We start from the raw sequence: 24223 nt of genomic DNA, 5'->3' as shown, positions 1-24223 counted from the left end.
GGCAAGAATGATCCGATCTAGATTCGACCAACAATAACTTTTAAAATATCTAATTATGATGCGTGCAAGCGGCATGGTTAAATCTATCAACAAAACTGTTACGTTTAAAAAATCACATTTAGAGCTTTCATGGTATTTCAAGAGCATTTGTCAAAGTCAACACTTTCAAGCAAACAAAAATAGTGATAGTATCAGCAATTTCATGCTAGCTTCGTTATAACTTGTAAATATCTGATTGGGCTGTAAACATGCAGACTGAAATTTCTGTGCACTCTGAAGGTTCAGGTTTGGATCTGCATTCTACGACTACTGCTGCTTCAGTGCTCTGACTAGCGAACAGATGAATGAGCATCTTGTTTCCAGATCCTGATACATTATGGTAAAATAAACAAGAGCAGTACATACAACAATATATCATTATAGCTTCAAAAAAGTTTGCAGGCATTACCATCATCAAAGTGTGTAAGAATTATTCAAACAATATAAGATGCAAATTCAAAATGTGCTGTCACCACTCACGGAGAAAGTAATGACAAAAGCACAGATGGTTGAAATCATAGCATCAGGAAAACACATGATTTCATATATTACAAGCACAGTTTGGATGCTACACAACACGGATGGGATAGAAGATTAGCTCCTAAAAGAAGAATAGCAAAGTTTCAACATCTATACTATCATGGATTTGAAACTCCTAAGTCCTAACCATCACGAAGATAACTGGAACAATCACCAAAAGTGAAATCAATTTGAGCACCAATTGATGCCCTCTTCTCTGGCTGGAGCAGCCTCCGCTGATTTTCGATCCACCGATCAGATTTGTGTTTATTAGGATAAACATCAAGCACCAAGGACTCTAGCACACCCGCATTCAGTACAAAGAACTTAGCAAACTGAACATGTGGCCTTTTGCCCGAATAGTAACTGATCTGTAATTTCTTAAGGTGGTGATCAAGGCATTCAATACGGCCCGGGGAACAACGACGCTGTGTGTTTTTCCAGGCTGCAGATGTCTGAAAATGAATAATTAAACCAAGCCTCAGAACAACAAATCTGCAGTAATAGAAAGGTAAGAAAAAAATGGAGACTGAATAACAAAAGAAATGTAACCTTGATGTACAACTTCTCCACGCAGGGAAAGCATTTCATGAAGTTAATAACCACATCCAGTCTACGATTATCAAGCCTGAGAGCTAAAACCTTCACAGTGCGCACCACTGTAGCCATTCTACAGTCAGGCGATCCCTGAGTGTATGGTATGTCAGTGACTTAACAGAAAGGGAATGTATAGCCCGTAAGTGATGAAGCTGAGAAAAAGGAAAGTCGTGCATACCTTAAAAACAGTGGTGCCAAGCTCAAGCCTGGAAATGTTAGTATCAGTGAGGCGGCCAAGAATCTTCAATTTTGGTGCCGTAATTATTGTGATGTGCATGTTGTATTCGCGCGGCCCCTCATGGTGAAGTGTTTCTAGACAAGGGGCATTCTCAACAATGATTTTGAATTGGCGGAAGCCAGTGCTATAAACCAGTTTTAAGCTGTGTTCAGAGCAGGGCAGACGGAGAGCATGGCGTGTAAGGAGGCCTCTGAGATGGTGACCAGGGCAAGTTCGAGGCTCTGGAGGTTAGGGAAGTGCACCTGGTGCTGGTGGACAATGCCTTCTGGAAATTGGCAGCCTTGAAATTTGGCAATGCGGATGTTGGACAAGGAATGCAGGGCAGAAAGTGGCACCTGCGGTCCCAGTGAAGACCCACGGATGTATCCGAGTACAAATTTGTCCAGAGCGGGGTAGCCAGCCACCATGGCGTGCAGAGAGTCCTCCGAGCCGAGATGGTCACTGATGTAAGTTCGAGGTGCTGCAGATTGGGGAACTGGAGCTGCTGTGCTGCGTCTTCTGGGAATTCGCAGAAGCTGAATGTAGCGACGCGGAGGGTGGACGCGAACCGCATTGCAGAACGAGGCATCATAGGGCTGGGCAAAATGTGGGGGTGGAAGGATAAATGTAGCTCTTGGAGCTGGTCGAGGGCTGGGGACCGGAGCCAGCCGTCCAAAGTAGCGGAGTCGTCGGGTCGGATGAAGCGCGGGCTGCTGAAACGACGACCAACGCCGTGGTGCTCGGAGAGGATGCGGGAGACGACGGCATGACTGAACATTACGCCAGAAGCGTCGAGGTTGAGGGGCGCGGAGCGCCAGAGGTGGCGCCACCGGGAGGAGAGGATCTGGGTGCGGGCGCCTTCCTCGGTCGGGAGGAGCGAGATGACGCTGCCCAGGATCTCGTCGGGGAGAAGGCTGATCAGATCGGGGCCTCCCGCTTCTCCTCCGCCCCGAGGCGGCGGCTCTCCGCTGTCGGGTTGCTGCGACTTCATCGTCTTCGCTTGAGCGCGGGTGACGACGCCCATGGCCGGATCAGGTTGCTCGGAGTCGGAGCTGGGGAGCTGAGGAGCGAGGGTTTGCCGGGGAGCCGTCGAGCGCGGAGAGGAGTTGAGCCGTCGAGCGGCGGCGGCGGGGTTGGGGTTGGGGACTGAAACTGATTGGGAGCAGGCGCCGGGCGCTGCTGGGGGTCACGCGGGTGACCCCCGGCACACCTATCACCCACTACAAATTTTATATTGTTGGACCTAAACTGATCCAACAAATAGACATATAGTCATATTTATTCTAGAACAAATTTATTTTATTTCAGAACAGTTTTTTAGTTGTTCTAGCAATACAAAAAAAAATTTGTTCCGAAACAAAAAATAATTAATGAGCCTTGTGCAATAGTTTGACTGTTAGTAGCCCGAGCGACTCCTAACATTTGCCGCAGGCGCCTTGTCGAAGCCTCCTCGAGCTCGGGGTAGAAGAGAGGTTCAGGAGAGGCATGGGCCGTGGGCCTCAGCAAAGTAAGCCAGCCCACGAACCGAAGGATGATGCGTGCTGAATTGCAATTGCGAAACTAAAGGCGTTTAAAACTGAAAGTGTTATATGGAGAAATTGACCACATGTGGGGGGTCCATGTGCGATGTCACGAAATTTCAATAAGACCTATTTCCTCTATATTTGGTTTCAATTACACTACTATCATAATTTATCCAAGAAAAAGTTATGCATATGCAGCCGAAGTTTTGCTAGTAACATAGAGTAAACTTTAACTTACCTCTTTTTGCACGATTCTTATACAATGTTCAGTAATCTTTAGGAAATGGTCATTCGTCAAAAACATTGAGATTGACCCAAACTTATTAACCTATTCCTGCATCTTTCTTCCTTCTGCTTGGGCATTTGGCCACATTGAATTGTTTCAAACTATAGGACAGCGTGAACCCTAAAAAAGTGGGATTAACCCCCAACAGAGTTCCTTTGGTCTAACCAACTGCAAGCTCAATTATGGTGTGGTGCTGACTGTTCTGTTTAGTTCACAGCACCTTTTGAAGTTTTCTTTCCTAAATGAAAGAGCTCTCTTACGTATTCTAGAAAAGAATTATAATGAAGGAATCGCCGTTCAAATTGAACTCGTTTTCTCGAGACAAAGTTATACTACAAACTTCCCTGACTATATTGCTATTTCTGAAGAACAGTTCTGAATAACTAGTATTCAACTCAAGTTTTATTCTGTGAAAATGACCCGTACAGTAATCATCCAAAAACTGATGGATGATACAACCAGGCCGCGCCATGAAAACGCGTACTAAGCTTCAGCTTTGCCGGCACCGGACAAGAACTTCCATAGGATCCACTACCTCACACGCGTTCCTTTTCCAATTTCTTAGGTTCCACTTGACAGTATTGTTATTTCACAACACGGAAACCGTATTACTGAACAAAGCAAGCAATAACAAAGAGGGTATCCATGGCCCTCGGATAAACAGAGGTCTCCAGACAGCGATCGAAAAACGAGTTGACGAGGACTCTGGAGTCTTCGCCTAGGTCTTGCCGGAGCAGAGGAGTAGAGGACCAGGTCCGTCAACCAGTCGCACTCCCAGTTCAGTTAGCGCTAGCTTCCCGCGTCCTTCTAGGAAATTACTTCACTCCTAGTGCTACCCTTCCATGGGATGGGAAGCAACAAGAGGGAATCACCGAGCTCCTCCCATAGTCCTATATAATTGTCAAATTGTGCGCGCAAGATTCAAGAAGCTCGCAGCAACAAGAGTATTTAGAGTTCTTGCGCTTTGGTCACGCGCGGAGCTCCGATCGAGATAGATGGACGACGGCGCCGGCAACGGCAACGGCCACCACGTCCAAATGGTGGAACTGGGCCAGCTGCCGGGCGGCGACAACCCCCCGCAGAATGCTGGCGCCGCCGTCGCCGGCGGCGGCGGCGGCGGGCACGCGCCGGACTTCGACGCGAACGACGCGGGAACGCTGCTGGTGGTGGCGACGCTGATCTCGGGGCTGTCCTACCAGCTGGGGACCAACATCCCGGGCGGGTACTGGCAGGACGACGCCGCGGGGCACGTCGCCGGCGACCCGATCATGCGGGACAAGCACCGGCGGCGGTACTGGCTGTTCATGTCGGGGAGCTGGGTGGCGTTCGGCAGCTCGATGCTGCTCACGGTGGGGCTGCTCACGGGGGTGCCCGCCGGGTCCCGGTTCATCCGGGCCGCGTTCCTGGTGGCCTACTCCAGCCTCGTGCTCACGTTCGTGACGTCGCAGCCGCGCACCTCTCTCGCCATTGACATCGCCATCTGGGTCGGCGTCATGGCCGCGCTCGCCGTCGTCACCTCGTACCTGCGCCTCGACAGGCTCCCGACATGGGCGCAGGCAGCTTTTCGTCAGCTGCTGGGTCGGTGATCCGACCTGTGGGCTTGTAAGTGCGATTTTTTTTTCTTTTTTGTGCCTAATGTTCTGTTAAAAAAAAGGGGTGCAGTGGTAGCTGTTCCTCCCTTTGTTGTTCTTGTTCTCCGCTGCTGGTTGCTCAATCAATAACTACAGGGTATGTGAACAGCTCTGGTCGTAATGTGGTGCTTGTTTCTTCTTGGGCTGCAATGTAAAGTGCCCTTTTTTCCCCCTCTCTCTCGAGCATTCCTTTTGTTGTCCCTGTAGGCTGTATGTTGTGTTCGTTTGCCAAAGCCATCGTGTAAAACGACGAGAGTGGAAACCAGCTGCAACTTTGCAGCCTCACAATCCGCCATCGAGCATCTCGGATGAATCCTCGGCCGGCAGCTCGGAGCAGTTCGCATTTTGGAGCATGCGAAGCAATCTTCGGGCTCGCCGCGGCTTGTGCTCAGCGCGTTCGTGGTAGGCGGTGGGCCTACTCCAGCCACATGTTCGTGACGTCACAGCCACGCACGCCGCTGCCTCGCTGGCAATGATCCTCGATTCCTCGTCATCTGGGTCGTCGTCACGGTCGTACTCGCCATCGTCGCCAACGTTTGAATGGATGCTGTCTCTGCCTCACCAAGCCGAGTAAAATAGTCCTAGAACCGGGTTCAGGATATCATCTACATTTCTAAAATTTTAAAATGCACCATCCAAATCTTCGAATTTCTAATCGTATCACCTGAGATTCAAATCCTAATTGCCTGAGCTAAATTGAAAGTTATATAATTTGTTGAAATATAAAACTATACACATAATGTATAAACGCATGAAAATCATGACAAGACTTGTATAAATATGTTCCAATAGAAAAGATGTGTATGCAAAAATTGTATGAGAATAAAACTCATACGACAAAACTTGTAAAAATAGAAAATAAAAAAGGATTTTCTCTAAAAAAAGAAAATAAAAAAAAGGAACAAGATTTGAAGAAACATTGAGTTTTAAAAAATCGAACAAAAAAAGAAAATATAAGAGCTTAGCAAAGAAAATTTAAATGAAATTGGGTCTATGCGTAAGATCCATATCAGCAGAAATACTTTCGCTTTAACTTAAAAAATGATGATTTGGATCTTATATGGCACTATTAGCAAGTTTGAGATCTAAATTTGTATTTTGAAAGTTTTGGAACCTAAACTGACACTATGAGTCAAGTCCAAGAACAACCGGTTCATGTTTACTCCCAAACCAAATGTATATGCCTGACGAGGCTTTTGTGAGTTTTGACTATTCCGCGTCCGCTTTGTGATGCCTGACGAGGTGGTCCCACTAAGCAAGTGCCCTTTCTCTAAGACTCGAGTGGAGCAGAGATTCAGGATCAGCACCGATCCGAGCGCATCTCTACACGCCCGCGGCGCCAACCAAAACGAACTGGAATGGAATAGACACCTTGAGTGCTCCACGCATCTACTGCCCTCACGAGCCATGCCCGCCCCGGAGCTCGCTGTCCATGGCAGCTATGGCTCCGGGAGCGCACGATGGTCGGTCGCCGGCTGGCCCCCCGCGCGCAACTTTTTCAGCTCCGGAAGCAGCCAGGCCGCCAGAGCATCCTCGCGATCGCGCATCCGATGCGTGCGCACGCATGAGAATTGCCCAGCAAGCATGGCACAATCTGCCTCCGGCCCGGGGATCACCTCCGTGCTTCCGGATACTTCTCACTCGCTTGCTCGAGATCGATAAGCCGATCAGGAATCGACCGACACCATCAGTGCTCTGGATCCTGTATCCTGATGCTATCGATCACTGTGACGAAGCACGAGCCAATGCAACCTTCGATTCGCTCGGAAGCTAATCGTGGAGGAAATGGCAAGAGCTTACCGCCTTAAGGAACCCCCTTTTCCTCAGAGACAAAAAAAAAGGGGGGCTCGCAAAAGACTTGCCCTGACTGCGTGCAGACCTTTCTTCCCCAGCAAACTATACCTTGCCTCCATCGGCACCAAGGAGTGGAGGGCACGCGGATGGATACCTGTATATATACAAGCGCGCGCCCCTCGTGCTCATGGCAACGCGCAAGCTGCATGCAGCTTCGTCAACAATGATGGCCTCCTCCTCCTCCCTGCTGCGGCTGCTGCTGACGTCCGTGCTGCTCCTCGCCGCCGCGCGGCGCGGCGACGGGCGCGCCGTGTTCGCCGGCCTGTCGTTCGAGAGCCCGGGCGAGGCGGAGGCCTTCGAGGACGCGCTGCTGCACCAGGCGTGCTTCAACGTCTCGTCGGCCGGCGGGCGCGGCGAGGCGTGCGTGTCGCGGCTCGACACGGCGCGGGGCGGCGCGGGGAGCGGGCCCGTGCCGGTCCTCCGCGCCGCGCTGCGCGGCACGCTCGGCGAGGCCGTGGGCGCCGCGGGGGCCGTCGGGGCCCTCGCCTCGCTGTCCAACCATGCGCGCGAGGAGATGGCGGTGCGGGACTGCCTCGAGCTGCTGGGGTACTCCGTCGACGAGCTCGGGTGGGCGCTCGACGCCATGGCCGAGGCCGACGACGGCATGGAGGAGCTGGACGCGTCCCGGGCGGCCGCGGCGGCGCGGCGCGCGGAGGACGACCTCCACGCGTGGCTCAGCGCGGCGCTGGGCAACCAGGACACCTGCCTCGAGGGCTTCCGGGGCACCGACGGGCGCCTGCTGCGCCGCGTCGAGGCGGCCGTGGCGCAGCTGTCGCAGCTGGTCAGCAACCTCCTCGCCATGCACAAGCGCCTGCGCAGCATCACGCCGCTGCTGCACCACGCGCCGCCGGGAAACAACGGAACGGGCGGCGGCGCCGGCGACCCCGGCTCGGAGCTGCCGCCGTGGGTGATGGACATCGAGGGCGGCGGCGGGGACGAGGAGCTGCTGCTCAAGCGCGCCCGCGCCGGCGGCAGGTCGGCGCGCGTGGACGTCGTGGTGGCGCAGGACGGCAGCGGGCGGTACCGGACCGTCAGCGAGGCGGTGGCGCGGGCGCCGAGCCACAGCAAGAGGAAGTACGTGATCTACGTGAAGCGCGGCGTGTACCACGAGAACGTGGAGGTGAGGAAGAAGAAGACCAACATCGTGCTCGTCGGCGAGGGCATGGGCGAGACGGTGATCTCCGGCAGCCGGAGCTTCTCCGGCGGCTGGACCACCTTCCGGAGCGCCACATTCGGTATGTACATGACCGTCGATAAATTAAAGCTCGCGGCGGCACAGTTATTGCCGTGCATTACTACTACTGCTTCGTTTAATTTCGAAAGGCAGGATGCACGTGTGCGTGCTCTACTGTTCTTCCCTTGGCCATTGCAGCAAGCTATCTCAACCTTTGCTCGGCATGCAGCGGTGGCCGGAGCGGGGTTCGTCGCCCGGGACCTGACGATCCGGAACACGGCGGGGCCGGAGGCGCACCAGGCGGTGGCGCTGCGCGTGGACTCGGACCGCTCCGCCTTCTTCCGCGTGGCGGTGGAGGGCCACCAGGACACGCTGTACGCGCACTCGCTCCGGCAGTTCTACCGCGACTGCCGCGTCGCCGGCACCGTCGACTTCGTTTTCGGCAACGGCGCCGCCATGCTCCAGCGGACGCTGGTGGCCACGCTGCCGCCGCCAGCGCCAGGGCAGGCGGGCAGCGTCACCGCGCAGGGCCGCCGGGACCCGAACCAGAACACGGGCTTCGTCTTCCACGGCTGCGTAGTGGAGGCCCGACACCCGACGTTCCTGGGCCGGCCGTGGAGGCCCTTCTCGCGGGTGGTGGTCATGGAGTCCTACCTGGGCCCCGGCGTGCAGGCCCGCGGGTGGCTCGAGTGGGCCGCCACCGGCGCCGGGGAGCGCGGCCCGGCGCTCGCCACGCTCTTCTACGGGGAGTACAGGAACTACGGGCCTGGCGCGGGCGTCGCGGGGCGGGTGAGGTGGCCCGGGTACCACGTCATCGCCGACGCCGCCGTCGCCGGCCGGTTCACCGTCCGGCGGTTCATCGACGGGCTCGCCTGGCTGCCCGGCACTGGCGTCACCTTCACGGCCGACCTGTTCAAGAAATGACGGCGGCGACGCGCACCGCCGTGGAGGCCAATGCGGCCTCGTGGGCTGGGTTCATTTTTTTGGGAGGGCACACGTAATAAGGATAAATACACATGTAGTATCATAAAGTTACATCAACGTTGTCACGTTTCACGTTGGATTGATTGTTTCGGCGGGTGACTAGTGTGGTCTGTGTTCCGCAACTACCTATATAGAACCGTCTCTTAATGCTGGTGTAGTAAATTACCATTACATTACGTGACCGGGTCTGGTGTATAGTCTTTTTATTTTCTCTGATAATCAAATGGAATACTATGTGTCTTATTATTATCTGGTAACTGTCCAAGCAAATGGGCTCCATGTGGCAAAACCCCTTCAGGCCCAGCAGCCGGACAGCTCAAAATGCACCAGGCCAGCCGGGACCTGATCTGATCGCGCGATCACACGAGGCCTGATTCCTTTCCAGCCAAGCTCCTGCAATAGCCGCAAGTGCCCCAACACCCGCGGGTGGAGGGCGGCGCACAAGCACAACCGCGTCCCGGTCTCGGCGTTTCCTCCCGGCTTCCAGTTCCGAGTTCCAACACGCCTCGATCCAGGTCCGGGCATTTCCTTCCGGTCTCCCCCCAGACTATTCATATTCCATTCGCCCGCAGCGGAAGTGGCGCCCGCCGCCGCCGTCTCGTCCTCGACTCCCTCCTCGTCCTCGCTCGTCCACCGCTTGGAGTGCGTTCCTCCGTTCCCAGGTGAGGAATCCCTAGCTTCGCGTGTATGGGTTGAGGGATGTAAGCGGCGCGGTTCCGGTTCCGGTTCCAATCCACTAGTTCGTCGTTATTTTTGTCCGTTGCACATGGATCTGTCCAAACTGCAGCAACCAACGCCTATGGTGGCGGGATCGCTTGTGGAGTTGCGGCCCTGTACTCCTGCTCCTACTTCCAGGGTTGGCCTGGTGCCCTGATAAGCTACCCGTACTTAGTTGGTTCCCAACGGCAAGCCCGTGCAAAATTCGCGTGCTCTGGATCCGTTCCTGTCCCGCTCTTCCCTTTGCTTGTTGCTTGGAGGTAGTAGAGAGGTTGAATTCCGAGAATTTCTTCCTGGGGTGAATGTTCCACTCCGTCCGCTTTGTTTGCCGCGTTGTGTGGATCACTGGATAGCAAAATTTCCCCCTAAAAATTTTTGAGGATGTATCTGGATCCCCGAAAACTGCATCGAGTCTGCTCCTGGGCAGTCTTAGTTCGACAGTCCACTTTGACCGAACCCCTGTCCCTGGGCATGGTGGACCACTTGATAGCATTCTTTACCCCAAGGAAGTTTGCCTTCCCTGGTCATGTTGTCTTAGTCTGATTGTCGCCTTTGATCCAATCGGAAATGGGGTGTATCGGTCTATAAGGATATGCCCAATATGCGGAACCTTGGTCTGCACCGCATAGTTTTTGTTTGAAAGGCCGAACCCATAATTAAGTCAGAGAATCATTTAGATAATAAGCAAAGAAAGCTGCTTTAGATAATAAGTGGTTGATATGCTTCAAGCTTTGCATTTAGTTTTTCATATGAACAATATTGGCTTCGGAGGCGCTCTGAGGTGACAAGTGAATACCGCTCTGAGGTGACAAGTGAATATATACTTTAGTTTACGAGATCGTTCATGATATATATATATATATATTTTTTAAAAAAAGCTAGTGTTTTCTTATGCTTGTTGTAGCTTGCACTTGCATTTACAGAGCAAAATGAAAATATGTTGTCCAAAGTTCCAAAGTTGTTCTTGTTGAGAACTATGTTTCATGGTTGAATTATCTTTCCTTAATCATTTATATTTCCTGATTCTCCTTTTCTACTTTCATGTAGTTAAGTATGGTAGCTGAAATTTCAAACTCCCACGAAAACAAAGTATGAACTTGCCTTGGCCACATCTGAATTCTGAAGTAGTAAGACAGGAGGATGGAAGGGAGGAATGACTTGTTTGATTAGCTAGTTGCTGCTTCGTGTCAAGCAAGTAAATTGATTGAGTGCATACATCAATTCAGGTTGCAAAGTTTCAGAAATTGATTCATGATTGTTTTAAAATTATGTCCATCAAAGTGTCTGCTATGTCATATCATACAAGTAACACTTACCTGAAAGGCTGAAACTTATGTTGTGTATGGAGTTTTCAAGTGGGTTATTCGCCTCTTGTTTCAATAATCATGTAACTCCATAAGACTATCATGTTTTATCTGTCCTGTCCAACAAGTCTTTCAACTATAAATGAAAAATCCAATAGTTTGCATGTCAGCAACTTTTGAGTGCACGAATGTAAATGCTGTTACGCACTTGCGCTGTTGCCCCCAGTCGCATTCATCACTTGTTATTTTGTTAAGCTCCTCTTTTTAATCATATTGCTATTTACATAAGACCAAGAGACTGTACTCTGTGAATGTTTGCAAGCCAATTGGAAATTTGGTTCAATTAAGATGCACAGTTCCATTTTGTTCCCTACATGGAACACTTGCAACCTGAAGTTCTGATCCCATCATTGCCTCTGTTATATACCTGTTTCATATTTTCAGATTACCATATTCTGCTACCTAATGAGGTATTATTACCTTGAAAGAAATAATCACCTTAACAAAATTTTTATTTTGATAATCTGATGCATTGTAGCTACAGACTTACAGTTGATATTTGTTGTTGATTAACACTAGCCCGACAAAAACCATGCTTGTCTTCTTCTTTTTGGTACTATCCACAACTTGCTTACACTGATTTTGCCCTTTTGGCTTGGCATTATCAGAAGCGCAGCATGGCAAAGCTCAAGCCAAAGGCGTTGCTGGCACAAAGCAAAGTGAAGAAGGCCCCTAGCCAAATCAGTGTGATCACAATCTTCACCTACTTGGTCCTCGGTGTCATAGTTGTATCCTCTGTTTATGCTGCTTACAAATATTTGGTAGGCAAAGGACCAGCAGTGACAGCAGCAGGCGTCGAGGGGAATTAAACCTCAAACTATGTAACTGATTTTGTTGTTGTATCATCCAGTTGGATAATTTTGGTTGCTGCAGCCAGTAAAAGGAGCATGTATAGATTGTATCTTTCTACAGTTTTATTGTAAACCGTGGGTACATTATATTGATATGTGTATGCTAAATTCCTTTCCTCGATATGGATGTCTCTGCTGGAAGGCTGGAACTACCTCAAGTTTGTGCTGTTACGGGATCTCTTGTAAGTGGTTGAAGACAGTTGAAAAGATGCAGTATAAACTTATGCTCATGATGGCAGTGGATATGATTGTGAATTCTGTGCGCAAAACCAGAATGAGTTTATATTGTGGTGCAAAAATAAAACATTACGTCCGTTCTTTTGTAGATGCAGCATCAACTTTGCATCTAGTTTGATTATCTATTCATCAAAATTTACGAGGTTTGATCTTTTAAAATCCCAACTAGTAAGCATGCTCGTGCTAACGCTATGGGTAAATTTCAGACATACAAAAAAATAACACATGCTCCATAGGTTTGATCATAATAGAAAGCAGTACCGTAGGTTTCGTCAATTCAATGTGAACCTACTGGAACAACGCATGAACTCTCTAGGCAAACAAAATCAAATCCAATAGCAGAAAATTAAACTACTTATCCCTTAAATCCAACAACAGTTTAAACTCTACGGTTGTCGGCAAATATTCAGTGCTCAAGAATTAAAATCCTGAAAACATAAGTTAACCTGTATCGCAGCTGCATTAGCATGGTCTCCATCTTCTCATGGAGATCCATGTCCTTATTTTGCCTGCATATGGTTTCATTTGATTCGATGCCAGGTGGTTGCATTTTCTTGATCAATAATTGTTGGAACCTGAATCAGTCAATACAAAAGCTGGGCAATAGGTTTTATATGTGTTACCTAGCAAACTAAAGGGTGCACACCATAGTATCAAATTTATTGGTTTCTATATCCCTAAAAGGATATTACCTATCGCAAATTATTACTCAGTGATGTTTGAGTAGGGACTAAGGTTACCTTTCTAACCTAGAAAACTATCTATATTTTTTCTCATGTGCGCATATGCACTTTACTAGTATTAATAAAGGAGTGTTAAAAGAAACCACCACGTTCGTGAGAGGGTCTAGAAATTCCCAAGTTAATCTAAAAAAAGAGAAAGATTCATACCATTGGATTTTATATAGATCAACGGTCCAAACTAACAAGTAGAGTCCATATCAAATATGATTAATAAATAGATAATTTTGAATTTAAAAATTATGAAAAATTAGAACATGACCGAAGAGTCCATGCCAAATACGATTAGAATTAAAAAGATAGGAAAATTAGGGGAGTGTTCGATACAACTTAGTGCGGCTGCACCTGTAGCTAGCAGCCACAACTGCACCCATGCAACCAGGAAAAATGACGCCAACTTGTTGCTTGGGCCCGTAGCCGAGCAGCTGACTTCTGCAGCTGCAGCTTGTAGATTTAGCTGAAGCGAGCAGACCCTAGGACTTAACCAAAGAGTCCACATCGGACGATTCATAAATAGCTAAATTCAAAATTTAAAATATAAGGAAATTAGTAAATGATGAAAGAGTCCATATCAAATAAACTAATAAATAGATAACTTCAAGAACTAAATATAGAAAAAATAGAAGTTGATTTGTATAGTGAATAGGAAGCAAATTAGACAGAAAATTAGCTAAATAAATAGTTTTGATCAAATACAAATAATAAAAATTTAAATTTTAGTTAAAAAGGAATTATAAGTGCACAAACATTTCATATCAAATATAATTAATAATAAATATCTAAATCTAGATTTTGAACAATAATAACAAAGTAAAAGTGTCGAATATAGTTAAGAAAGAATTGAATTTTAAAATAAAAATAGCTATTTTGATTTCTATCGAGTTGGAAGCAAATTACATATCTAAACGGACCATATAAGTATATTTACGCTACATTTAAAAGTATGGTTTGAAATCTAATAGGAAAAATATACACAACAATGATTTTTGTAGTAATCTAACAGTTACGTTAATCCAAATAGTTCATGAAATACAATCAATATATACATTAATTGAAACTAAATAATAAAAAATTGTACTATTCTACATGAATTTGAAAGGAAATAAATGAACCATATAAATAATGAATATATAAATAAATTAAAAGAAAAATAGTGAGAAGTGATATTTTAGTCTCAATTGATACTTGGAAGCGAATTACGTGATGGGGAAAAGGTGCAATGGTTGGAAGATTATATATCTTCATCTATGCATGAACTTAAGGAGATAAATCATGAAGGAAAGAGATGTTACATATGAAAGTAAATTGTGATGTAATAAATTTATACAATACTTAATCAATCATGTTCAGTTACTAAAGTCTATACCTTTTAAGCGATAATGTAATTATAGTTTCAGACTTATATACTTGATCATGGAGAAATTATATAACTATTATATTCCTATAAAGCAAGCAATAATTTCACAGTCAGTCAATCAGAATTCTAATCAGAATCTAGATAAATCAATTGAGATCTTAGTCAGAACCTGGACAAATTGATCCTAATAGAAAAATGGACAATTCATACCTCCCGCGGTCACGATATGGGTTGTACATGGATTTTCTATCAACAAATTGGTTGTGTCATGTAGGTGTTGGTAAAATTTAAATTACCAGTAGCAATGCACGAGCAATATGCTAGTAACTACTAATGTACACTAAATAAATTGTGACATAATAATGGTATTACATTGTGGTATGATGTAGTTGAGTGCTTATGTTTATACAATGAGAACCACTTCCCTCTCACGAATAATAGCTATGGAATAGTCATACTAGGGATGTCATATTATCTCTGAAATGCATTATCCTCCAAAATTTGAATAAAGGGACTATAAAATATGATTAATTTAAGCTAAATTAGGATTAAAATATGAAAGCATTATAAGATCAATTTTTAGCATCAAGTTAAGGCCGAATGATGAAATAAAAGGATATGAGCATCACAATGGATATGCATCCGAAGCCCACCATGATGAGTGGGAACGCGGATAGTCTACAAATCAACATGGAGTAGCAGGTGCATGATGTTGAGAGGAACCATACCAAGAAGACAAGAACAACAACACATAGAAGAAGGTTAAGGTGAGACAAAAAAAAAAGCATAAAAGAACGCATAAACATAACTGAAAGAGTATTGGAATAACAAGGTGGAGAGGTCTAGATTTGTCTAGGGCCAAAACAATTTCCCTTAGAACATCAAGGAGGAGGTTTAATTCACAATGCCGATGGACTACACATGCATCGATATTGTGATGACTAGCGAGAAAATTGACTTGCTCAAGTGTGGAAAAGAAGATGGTTCATTGGTGTAGTTGCCGAGAATTACACCAGGAGCCTAACTAAAAAAAATACACAAAATTAAGCCAGACTGAAAGTTATAAAGAAAGATAGTGAGAGAATATGAAGTTGGTCCAATTCATGATATATCCGAAGAGCTAAATATGCTAGAAAGGAGTAGAAGAATATAAAAGATCATTCACTACTAGAGAATTGGTCATCGCAAACGGGTTATCACCGCCGGTTCAACACGAACCGGCGGTGATGAGGTATCACCGCCGGGTCCAGAGCAGATGGCCGTAGTGGCTGTTGGAACCGGTAGTGATGTTGCCTATCACCGCCGGTTCATGGTACGAATCGTTGGTGGTGGCCTGCGAGCGCATCACCGCCGGTTTGTAACACAAACCGGCGGTGATATTAAACATCACCAACGGTTCGTGTTACGAACCGGCGGTGATGAGCCAATACAGTACAAAATTACCCCCAACCCCTTTCCCGTCTCCTCCTCCCCTCCCCTCCGGCCATCCCCTCCCCATCTCTTCCTTCTTCCTCCACGGGCCCCCTCCTCTCCTCCTGTCCCGCGCGGCGCATGGATCCTGCATCTCCTCCCGTGCTGCGCGGGATGCGGACGCGACGGCGCGCAGTGCTGCGCAGCGTGGCGGCGGTGGGGAGCATCTATAAGTTGATGTGTCTGGCCACGCCCGGCCACACGCCGCCGCCCAGGCGCCGCCCGCCGTCCTGCGCCTCGCTGGGCCGCGCGTGCTGCCGGCCGTCCTACGCCGCGCGGCCGTCGCCCGACGCCTTGCGCCGCACCGCCGCCAGCAGCTCCTGGAGAGAAGCTCGCTCCCCTCACACTCTGCTGCGCCTGAGCTGATGGTTCCATTTGCCAACAAATCACGTTTATAATTTGCTGATGTTGCTTAGCTTTTGGGCTTAGATTGATGCTGGTGCGTTGCCATTCGCGCCTAATAATTTGCTCTGCTTTGCAGGTTTATGTTAAGAATTTATTTTTCCCGCATTCTTCATCTGCGTGCCTCAAGTAAGCTCTTGAGTGACTAGCTGTTTGTACTGTTGTGTTGGATTTTTCCATACAATCATGGTACATATGATTCCAATATAATGCTGCATAATCATGGTGTCTGACAAAGGAAGGAATGGAAATATGCTTGAACTATGCTTCATAAGTGGAACAAAATGATACTGAAATATACATGAATTTGGTGACATGGATGATGCCCCAGCAAACTTGATCAAACTTTTGTAAATATTCTGCCTATCTTGGTGGGTGTGGGCTTAGGTTGGGGTTCTTTTTCCTGCCCCTGACTTATGTTTCTCTTTCATGTTTGCAAAATAGGTGGAAATCTCGATCCAAAGCTATTCTAACAGAACTCAAGAGTTTTGATGCTGACCTCATGTGTATACAGGTGGTGCTCAAAATATAATTGAAAGTTGCTTCTAAGGGAAAATTATCAGGCATGGTTGACATTATGGGATAAACCCAGCAGGGTTATTGGTTATTTGCAGAGATTCAGCTATAACAATGGGGTTTATTTACAAGATACACTTTGTTCTGTAAATTTGTCTCTCTTCCAATGGTTCACTATCTGATTTTGAAAGCATTATTCATATATTCTCATGCGATAGTTGTAGACCAAATGAGCAGTGGTCGAAACGAGATGCGGATCTTATTTTGTTCATTCATGATTACAAAGTTCTTGCCATGATAAAGTTTGGGTGCTAGATGGAGGTTTGCCTCAATGGCGTGTTTCTGTGTATGATGTTGAATCAAGCGCCTCCAGTGATGCCATCTTAAAGGCCAGTGCTGCTGGTGAAGCAATTGAGAAAGTTTACCAGGGTCAATCGGTAATTTATTTTATTTTTCTCCTGTTTCTTTTGGCAGTAATTCAATTGTAAGTTGCAACCACACAGCAAGAGTCTTTGATACTTCTCTTGAGCTATGGAGTCTTAATTCAATACAGATATGATTAGCAGCTCTTCCCATATGGCCATTTAATCCCAATTTTCAGTATACATAACCTCCATATATTTCTCCAGGTTGGTCCATTCACATTTGAAGCAAAGTTGCAGACCCATCTTATTTGGAGCCATGATCAGGTCAGTGTTGAAAGGGTCCCAAACCTGCTTATTGTTTTTCTTTGCGACTCCCTAAACTCTTTCTGCACATTCCATTGCAACTAATATATGATTTTCTCAGGTGAAAGAGAACATCAAGACCCAGACACATCAACTTATAGATGCTCGATCAAAACCTAGGTATCTTACTTGTATTCTGAAATTTGAAGTCTTGTATGTTCTGTCCAATTTCCATGTAATAAGTCACATTGTTAATTTTTACAATCATATCAAGTGCCCAACCAGAGAGTAATGGGCAGCTTGTTATTAAGTTTGCTACAGAGAGAGGCTCAAAAGTAGGCTTAATGTATGAACTCTTTGTTTTAATTTTAATGTATGAACTCTTTCATTTAATCTCGATGTATGAGCTCATGTGATTGAATTTTGCTGCTATAATCATATATTATATATGATGTACAAATGGTGCAATATTATTATATGAATATATTTTTTTTGATGGGAAAATGGCCTTCTCCGCCGGTTCCATCCACAAACCGGCGGTGATGAGCACTCATCACCAACGGTTTATGAACCGGCGGTGATGACCTCTCCTATCACCAACGACTTAAATCCAACGCCCCCCAAACCGGCGGTGATGCTCATTTCGAACCGGCGGTGATAGGGGGCGCTGGAGTAGTGATTAGGTCTATTTTATGATGTCCATGGATCAGGTGTGCGCCAAGATCTTAATCATCAGTGATAAAGTTGGTTTGCTCATGGCGCAAGAAAGAAAATGGCACATTAATGTAATTGCATTGGTTATTAGAAAGACAACATGAGAAGAAACAACTCAAAAGAGCCCGTACATGTACCACCACTACGATAAAAATAAGAAAACAGCTTAGAGAAAAAAAGGAGAATATTATATACTTATTATTATGACAGCTAAAACCAGATTAGCCACGCTATTAGCACGGGCCATTATCATTTAATTATAATAATAATAAGAAAGTCTGATCCACTTTCAGGAGTCAGAACTTATTTATTGGAAACAAATCAGGTTACATGTACAGCCGGCCAGTGCAACGCTCTCAACAATTTGACAATATTGTAGTAGCCGCGTGACCCATCAGAATGCTAGAGCTTGCCCCTCGCAGTGGTTTATTTGCCTGTTCGGCTGCACTTGGCTGATTTTTGGCTGTTTCACTGTAGCTACAGTAACACTGTATCTACAGTAATGGTGCATTGCTCGCTCTCTCGTGTAATCGAGACTAAGCCAGCCGTCGGCAATGTAGCGGTGGGCTGCCTCCGTGAGGTGGCCATCCCAAAACAAATAGGTTGATGGATCCCGGCCCACCGTCGCCCCTGGCATGCCACACCCGGCTTTGAAGTTGTACTTGCCACCTCCGCCGCAGCAGCATCTCAGCACATCCCTGGTGAACCCTGCAATAACATTACCGTCTCTTTCTAACATTTCCATGGCTGTGTTTAGACGAGGGGAAAAGGGAGAGAAAAAACAACATCAGTCACTGTAGCATTTTTTATTTGTTTGTGGTAAATATTGTCCTACCATGACCTAACTAGGCTCAAAAGATTCGTCTCGCAACGTACATCAAAATTATGCAATTAGTTTTTTATTTAACTACATTTAATACTCTATGCATAAGTTATTTGTTATATTTAATGTTTCGATGTGATGGATGTGATAGAAAATTTGGAAATTTGGTGGGAAACACACCCCATAACAAAAATATCAAGAAGAGGACTACTAGTCGTAATTACTGCAATAACTAGACTGGCCAAACTTGTCGGGGGCCTCGACCATCTCAATGATTGGGGTGAAGAAATCGGCGTAGACGACTCTGGCGTCTGGGTGCGCTGTCCGGACACTCTCGAGCGCCTCCTGCAGCAGCGAGTTGTGGGAGGCGGCCAGGTCGTTGAGCTCTGTCAGGCAGCCCGTCCGGGAGTCGTAGGCCGCCGGGTCGACGATGGTGGAGAAGACGGCGAGGTTCGGCGGTAAGCACCCCAACGGTGGGATCCCGGGGACGACCACGGTTTTCGCCCCCTGCTCAATCAGCCGCTGCCAAGAATTGTTGATCCAGACTTGCGGTTCAGTTCGGTGCTGGTGATCGGTAGTTCAATTCAGTCCCCGGTGTTGGTGATCCAGACTCGCGATTCTTGTTACCTCGGTGGCGGAGGAGATGGTGTTGACGACACCCGGGACGAAGGATCTGATCTGCGGCAGGTTCTTCCCGAACAAGGAGAAGCTGTAATCGTTGACCCCGAGCTCTCCCATGACAAAGAGCGACCTGCGGAAGAAGGCCCTGCACTCCGCGGGGCGGCACAGCGACGGCTTGAGCGACTCGAACCACCGCAGCTGCACGGCGGAGCTGGTGTTGAGAGCCAAGCGCCCGACGACGGGGATGTCCCTGTAGAGGCCGGCGTCGCGGGCGAAGGCGCCCGCCACGGCGAAGTTGGCGCCTCGCCGGAAGCTGCCCCTGCGCGCCAGGGCCGGCGGCACGAGCGGGAGGCCCAGCTTCTCCGCTGCGGCCTGTGGATCGGCCGAAGAACGTCATGCCGTAGGGGGGCCGAGCCGGTGGGTTGTCAAGCGAGAGCTTGGTGAAGACGACGACGTCATTGCCGGTGTCGGCGTAGGAGTCGCCAAAGCTGAAGATGGAGTCGTAGCGCCGGGTGACGGGGAGGGAGGAGGCCGGCTCCGCCGCCCCCACCACCATCGATGGCGACCCGAGCAATAAGAGAACCGAGAAGACGCCGAGCATCTTGGGGAGTAACTCAGGGGTGTTTAGAAACAGGGACTTCAAAAAAGTCCTAGGAATTTTTTATATTTAGAAGTATTAAATAAATATTAATTATAAAACTAATTGTAGAATTCTGGAGCTAAACTGCGAGACGAATCTAATGAGATATCTTAATCTATGATTAGCGAATGGTTACTGTAGCGTCACTGTAGCAAATTATGAATTAATTAGGCTCATTAAATTCGTCTAGCGAAAAAGCACTCAGCTGTCAAAAAACATTTATAAACAGATTTTATTTAATACTATAAAATAGTAAGATTCCTTTTGATGTGATAGGGACTTCTGAAAAAAGTCCCGGAACCAAACAAGGCCCTAGACTACGTAGAATTTTAATATTTAGAAGTATTAAATAAAGATTAATTATAAAAATAACTGCAGAATTCTAGAGCTAAACTGTGAGATGAATCTAATAAGGTATATTAATTTATGATTAGCGAATGATTACTGTAGCATCGTTGTAGCAAATTATGGATTAATTAGGCTCATTAGATTCGTCTCGCGAATTAGCACTCAGCTGTCAAAAAATATTTATAAATAGATTTTATTTGATACTATAAAATAGTAAGATTCTTTTTGATGTGATAGAGATTTAAAAAAAAGTCATGGAAACAAACAAGCCCTTCATCGTTGGTAGCTGGGGATGAGATTGGATCGGAGCTGGGCACTGATCATGCGCGCTGTATCATATACTCCCTCCAGTCAATGGCCAAAGGCATCAACACCAAACATACTTATCAATCTAATAAATGCAACATATACTTTTTATTAGTTCTTCAATACTTAAACTAGAAACTTAAACTAGAAACTCCTTGTTACTAGTGTTATTTGGTCATGTTTAGAAGCACTCCACCCTACCAACTTCACCTCATTCCACTAGTTGTGATCCATTCTATTTGAATATTCTGTGACTCTACTCCACAACTCTTAAAAGGCCAGCCTAGCTCCTTTCACCCCGCCAGCCCAGCAGATCATCTCGGCCCATATAAATTCCCCTCACTTCCACACGGGCCCCTCATAAGGTAATTCTACTGCCACACCTTTCCTCTTCCTCTCCTCCATCTCCATCTCATTCTCTGTGCCGCTCCAGGCGCGAGCCCGGGGGGCAGGCCCGCGCACGGAGGCAGCGAGCCCCGATGCCGGCACGGGCCCTGGCGGCAGCGGCCGCTTGCTCCGGCGGCGGTGCGAGCCCGCGGGGGCGGCGGTGGCCGCTGAAACGACTCGGGTTTTCGAAAGAAGAACCCGAATCCCTGTATCGTCGTGATAGTCTCTGGATCAGTAGCTATCACATACAGAACTCATTTCAGACAGTAAATTAGTTCATACTCACTTAAAACAGGTTCAAATATGGATTTAATTATTACAATATCCGTAGGATCTGCAGTACGAATTTATTACAAGCCCATTGGGCTAAATGGAACAAACAGAAAACAGAAGCGGTAGCTTGTCTTCAGGCCATCCTTCATCTCGAACTTCAACTCCACAGGCAGCACTTGAGCGTAGCACGGGCTTCTAAGTCTTCAATCATACCATCCGTCGTTGTTGGTGTCGAACTCCGGATCGGATCCTGCATCTTGCCAATCTATCCCCAAGGACGGGATAGGTTCACGTCACCATCCGTATGCAAGCTTTAAGTGGATGCAAAGATATAAAAAGTAGCCAAGGATAGGCTGAGGTTTCCTATGCAAGCACAAGTATTTATATATCTACACATATCCATACTCATGTCTCTCACCCATCCCAGGTCGGTGCAGTAACTCCCTCTCCCTGCACCTCATCTGACTACACAGGGGAAAGTGGACTAGAGAGAGGTAGAAAGCTGGGTTTACTACTCTAAATGAAGTAACAGAAGTGTAGGAGAATGTACATATCCGAGTACGCGGCTATACGTATAGATTTCACCCTGCAGGGGTTGTACACCTGTACCCACTCGCCCCGAATCCAGCCGGCAAGCTACTCCAACTGTCTCCGAAGCACCAAAACAAGACTAACCGCTACGGCACCATTCCTGTCCCCCCAGGTTGGGATGCAACCCCTTCGTGGTTGGGGCGCACTGGAGTTGTGTGGCTCTCCCCCTGCCATCTGAAGTTCCACCAAGCGCCCATGCTCCCCCAGCATCGGGCCTCCCCCGCACTACCCTACTCCTGAGTCCTGACAGGTCTGGTGACGCGCATAGCTAGCACGAACTGGATCCACCATCACAGTGGGTAAGTGGTGTGCACGAAAAGTCCTACAAATCACAGATATCACATATGTCCATAAGAAGCCGGGGCAAGCACATCTCGCAGTCCTCCGCAGTGGTCCGCCAAAGGCACCCATAACAGGTCTAGTCTCTCCTTGGGCACCCATAACAGGTATCCCCCCTCCTTATCTTCCCGCACCCGCCACAGGTGCTCCCCAGAATGTGCCCAATACACATTCCCGGTCAGTAGCTTGCCCCCGCTAAAAGCCCTATCTCTGGCTCCTCACAAAGTGGGTCCTCAAGCATGCAAGACTATCATATCATGGCATTCCCATACCCAATCTCTCACATAGTAGCCAAAGCATTTAAGAATCCATCAAGGAGTCATAGGGTACAAGGAATAGGATAAGTAAGTAGGCCGTGCAGGCTTATATCACATACACACAAGTAGAGCACTAGCATTTCTAGCAAGCAATGCCTAAATAGGAATTCAAATCATAGATGGGCATGAACCTGGGTGCTCCTCGTAGAACTCTTGAGACTCCTGGTAGTCCTGGTCGTCGGTCTTCTCTTCAGCAGCAGGACCTAATTGTAATTACAGATTACTATAGGGACCAAAGTGCAAAAATGCACAAAACTATTCAAATAAGATCCAACTCACAACAAAACCTACTCTAACGCGTAGATCATGATTTTAGAAAAATTATGAAACTGGTTTCATAATTTTCGGAGCTTCGGTTGATTTATTATGATTTTCTGAAGCTTAAAATAATTTATGGAATTAATAAAAGGTTTTCGGAAAAAAAAAACACACAGCGTGACACATGGCAGCACCAGAGAGTGCCACGTGTCCTGCTGACATCATCATGACATCAGCGTTGACTTGGTCAACATTGACCGAGTCAACGGTCAACGTGTCCACGGCCAGGTCAGCGGGGCCTGCGGTCAGTGGGTCCCACCGGTCAGTCTCACAGGAGACACTAACATGTGGGCCCGCGTGTCAGGTCCGGTTAAAGGAAAAGAAAAAGGAAAGGGTGAACGATTAAGCGGGCTTAAAGGGAAAGCAGGCCGGCTCCAAAAGCCCAACTACTCGGCTCGGCTAGGTCCAGATGGCAGCTCGGCGACTTGGGCTGCTGGGCTCGCGGCTCCGCAGGCCGGCTCAGCTAGGCGGGCTAGCTTCATCTTCGGCTTTGGGTCGACGAACTGGCCGTGGGGCATTGGCGGCCCACTCCTCCTTCTCCTCTTTCTTCTTTTCCTTCCCTTCCTTTCTTTCTCCCAAGGACTGGCGGACTGGGCCGAAGGGCGGCGACAGCGAGGCTTCTCCGGCGGCACGGCTTGACGAGGTCGGCCGGGATGGTGGCGCGCGGTTCTTCTTGATAGAGCAGAGTGGGTTGACGGCGGCGCGTCCTCCGGCGGCGACAGCGCGGAGTGAAACCAGGTCTGGGCGTCTTTGGTTCGGGAGATGGTGGGGCTCTGGCGGTCAGGAAGCACAAGCTTGGCCCTTCCCCGCCTTGGGCAAAGCTAGGCCATGGCGGGGCTGGGTGGTGCGCGTGCGTGCACAGGCGCAGGGCGTGTGCACGTGTGTGGACAAAGCGCCCATGGCGTGGCATGTGCGTGTGCCCGCGGCGCAACACGACGCGGCCACGGCGAGGCAGCAATGCTGGGCACGGTCAAGCGCGGGGGGCTCTAGTGTTCTGGGCCCGTGGTGGCGACGGCGAGACATCACACGGGAGCATTGGCAACCGTGGCGGAGCAAGGCGTGGCCAGGCTGCGCGGCGGCGAGCTAACGGCGGCGAGGTCGACGTGGTGCACGGACGAGGCACGGCCACGGAACGCGGGTGCGCGTGTACGGCCGAGGCGACGTCGTGCGATGTGCGCGTGAACGAGGCTCGGCGTGCTCATGTGCCGCGGGAAACAGAGGCAGCGGAACGGCCAACGGCGCGGCGACGGCAAGGCTGGGCTCGGGCGAGGTCCGGTGAGGTCGAGGGTGACGCGGTCTGTGTTCACGCACGCGCGTGCTCAGCTCGGCGGAGGCCGCGGCGCGGCGGGTGTTTGGATAGCGGCGGCCAACGGGCTCAGCGGGGGTGGAACTGGGTGAGC

General features: G+C 48.1%; 3 protein-coding genes, 1 long non-coding RNA gene and 1 pseudogene across 4 annotated transcripts; 3 read left to right on the top strand and 2 right to left on the bottom strand.

Annotated features, from left to right (window-relative positions):
- Positions 1-459: 459 nt before the first annotated feature.
- On the bottom strand, positions 460-2561 carry LOC120706377. The gene is given in 4 exon segments (XM_039991007.1): positions 460-1013; positions 1111-1245; positions 1334-1542; positions 1544-2561. Coding segments are annotated over 4 exon segments (1509 nt in total). The 5' UTR covers positions 2397-2561; the 3' UTR covers positions 460-701.
- A 1403-nt stretch (positions 2562-3964) lies between these two features.
- LOC120706376 lies at positions 3965-5095 on the top strand. Its single transcript, XM_039991006.1, has one exon. The coding sequence runs from the start codon at positions 4177-4179 to the stop codon at positions 4765-4767; it is 591 nt and encodes a 196-aa protein (XP_039846940.1). The 5' UTR covers positions 3965-4176; the 3' UTR covers positions 4768-5095.
- Positions 5096-6669: 1574 nt separating this feature from the next.
- LOC120706375 (pectinesterase-like) lies at positions 6670-9002 on the top strand. The gene is made up of 2 exons (XM_039991005.1): positions 6670-7901; positions 8070-9002. The coding sequence occupies exons 1-2, from the start codon at positions 6794-6796 to the stop codon at positions 8762-8764; spliced, it is 1803 nt and encodes a 600-aa protein (XP_039846939.1). The 5' UTR covers positions 6670-6793; the 3' UTR covers positions 8765-9002.
- A 6909-nt stretch (positions 9003-15911) lies between these two features.
- On the top strand, positions 15912-17570 carry LOC120710524. Its single transcript, XR_005689919.1, has 3 exons — positions 15912-16091; positions 16407-16915; positions 17108-17570. It is a non-coding gene; the product is annotated as an uncharacterized LOC120710524 (long non-coding RNA).
- Positions 17571-18117: 547 nt separating this feature from the next.
- On the bottom strand, positions 18118-19927 carry LOC120706374 (annotated as a pseudogene).
- Positions 19928-24223: the final 4296 nt, after the last annotated feature.

Source organism: Panicum virgatum, chromosome 5K (genome assembly GCF_016808335.1).
Source record: "Panicum virgatum strain AP13 chromosome 5K, P.virgatum_v5, whole genome shotgun sequence".
In the NCBI taxonomy this organism is placed as follows: Eukaryota; Viridiplantae; Streptophyta; class Magnoliopsida; order Poales; family Poaceae; genus Panicum; species Panicum virgatum.
Note: the sequence above shows the minus strand (reverse complement) of the source record. Positions and strands in the feature narration are given on the sequence as shown.

Excerpts from the sequence above, each read along its gene's own strand:
- LOC120706376 (XM_039991006.1), top strand. The coding sequence starts at position 4,177 with ATGGACGACGGCGCCGGCAACGGCAACGGCCACCACGTCCAAATGGTG.
- LOC120706375 (XM_039991005.1), top strand. The coding sequence starts at position 6,794 with ATGGCAACGCGCAAGCTGCATGCAGCTTCGTCAACAATGATGGCCTCC. Across the intron at positions 7,902-8,069 it reads CTTCCGGAGCGCCACATTCG|CGGTGGCCGGAGCGGGGTTC; the intron begins GTATGTACATGA and ends CTCGGCATGCAG.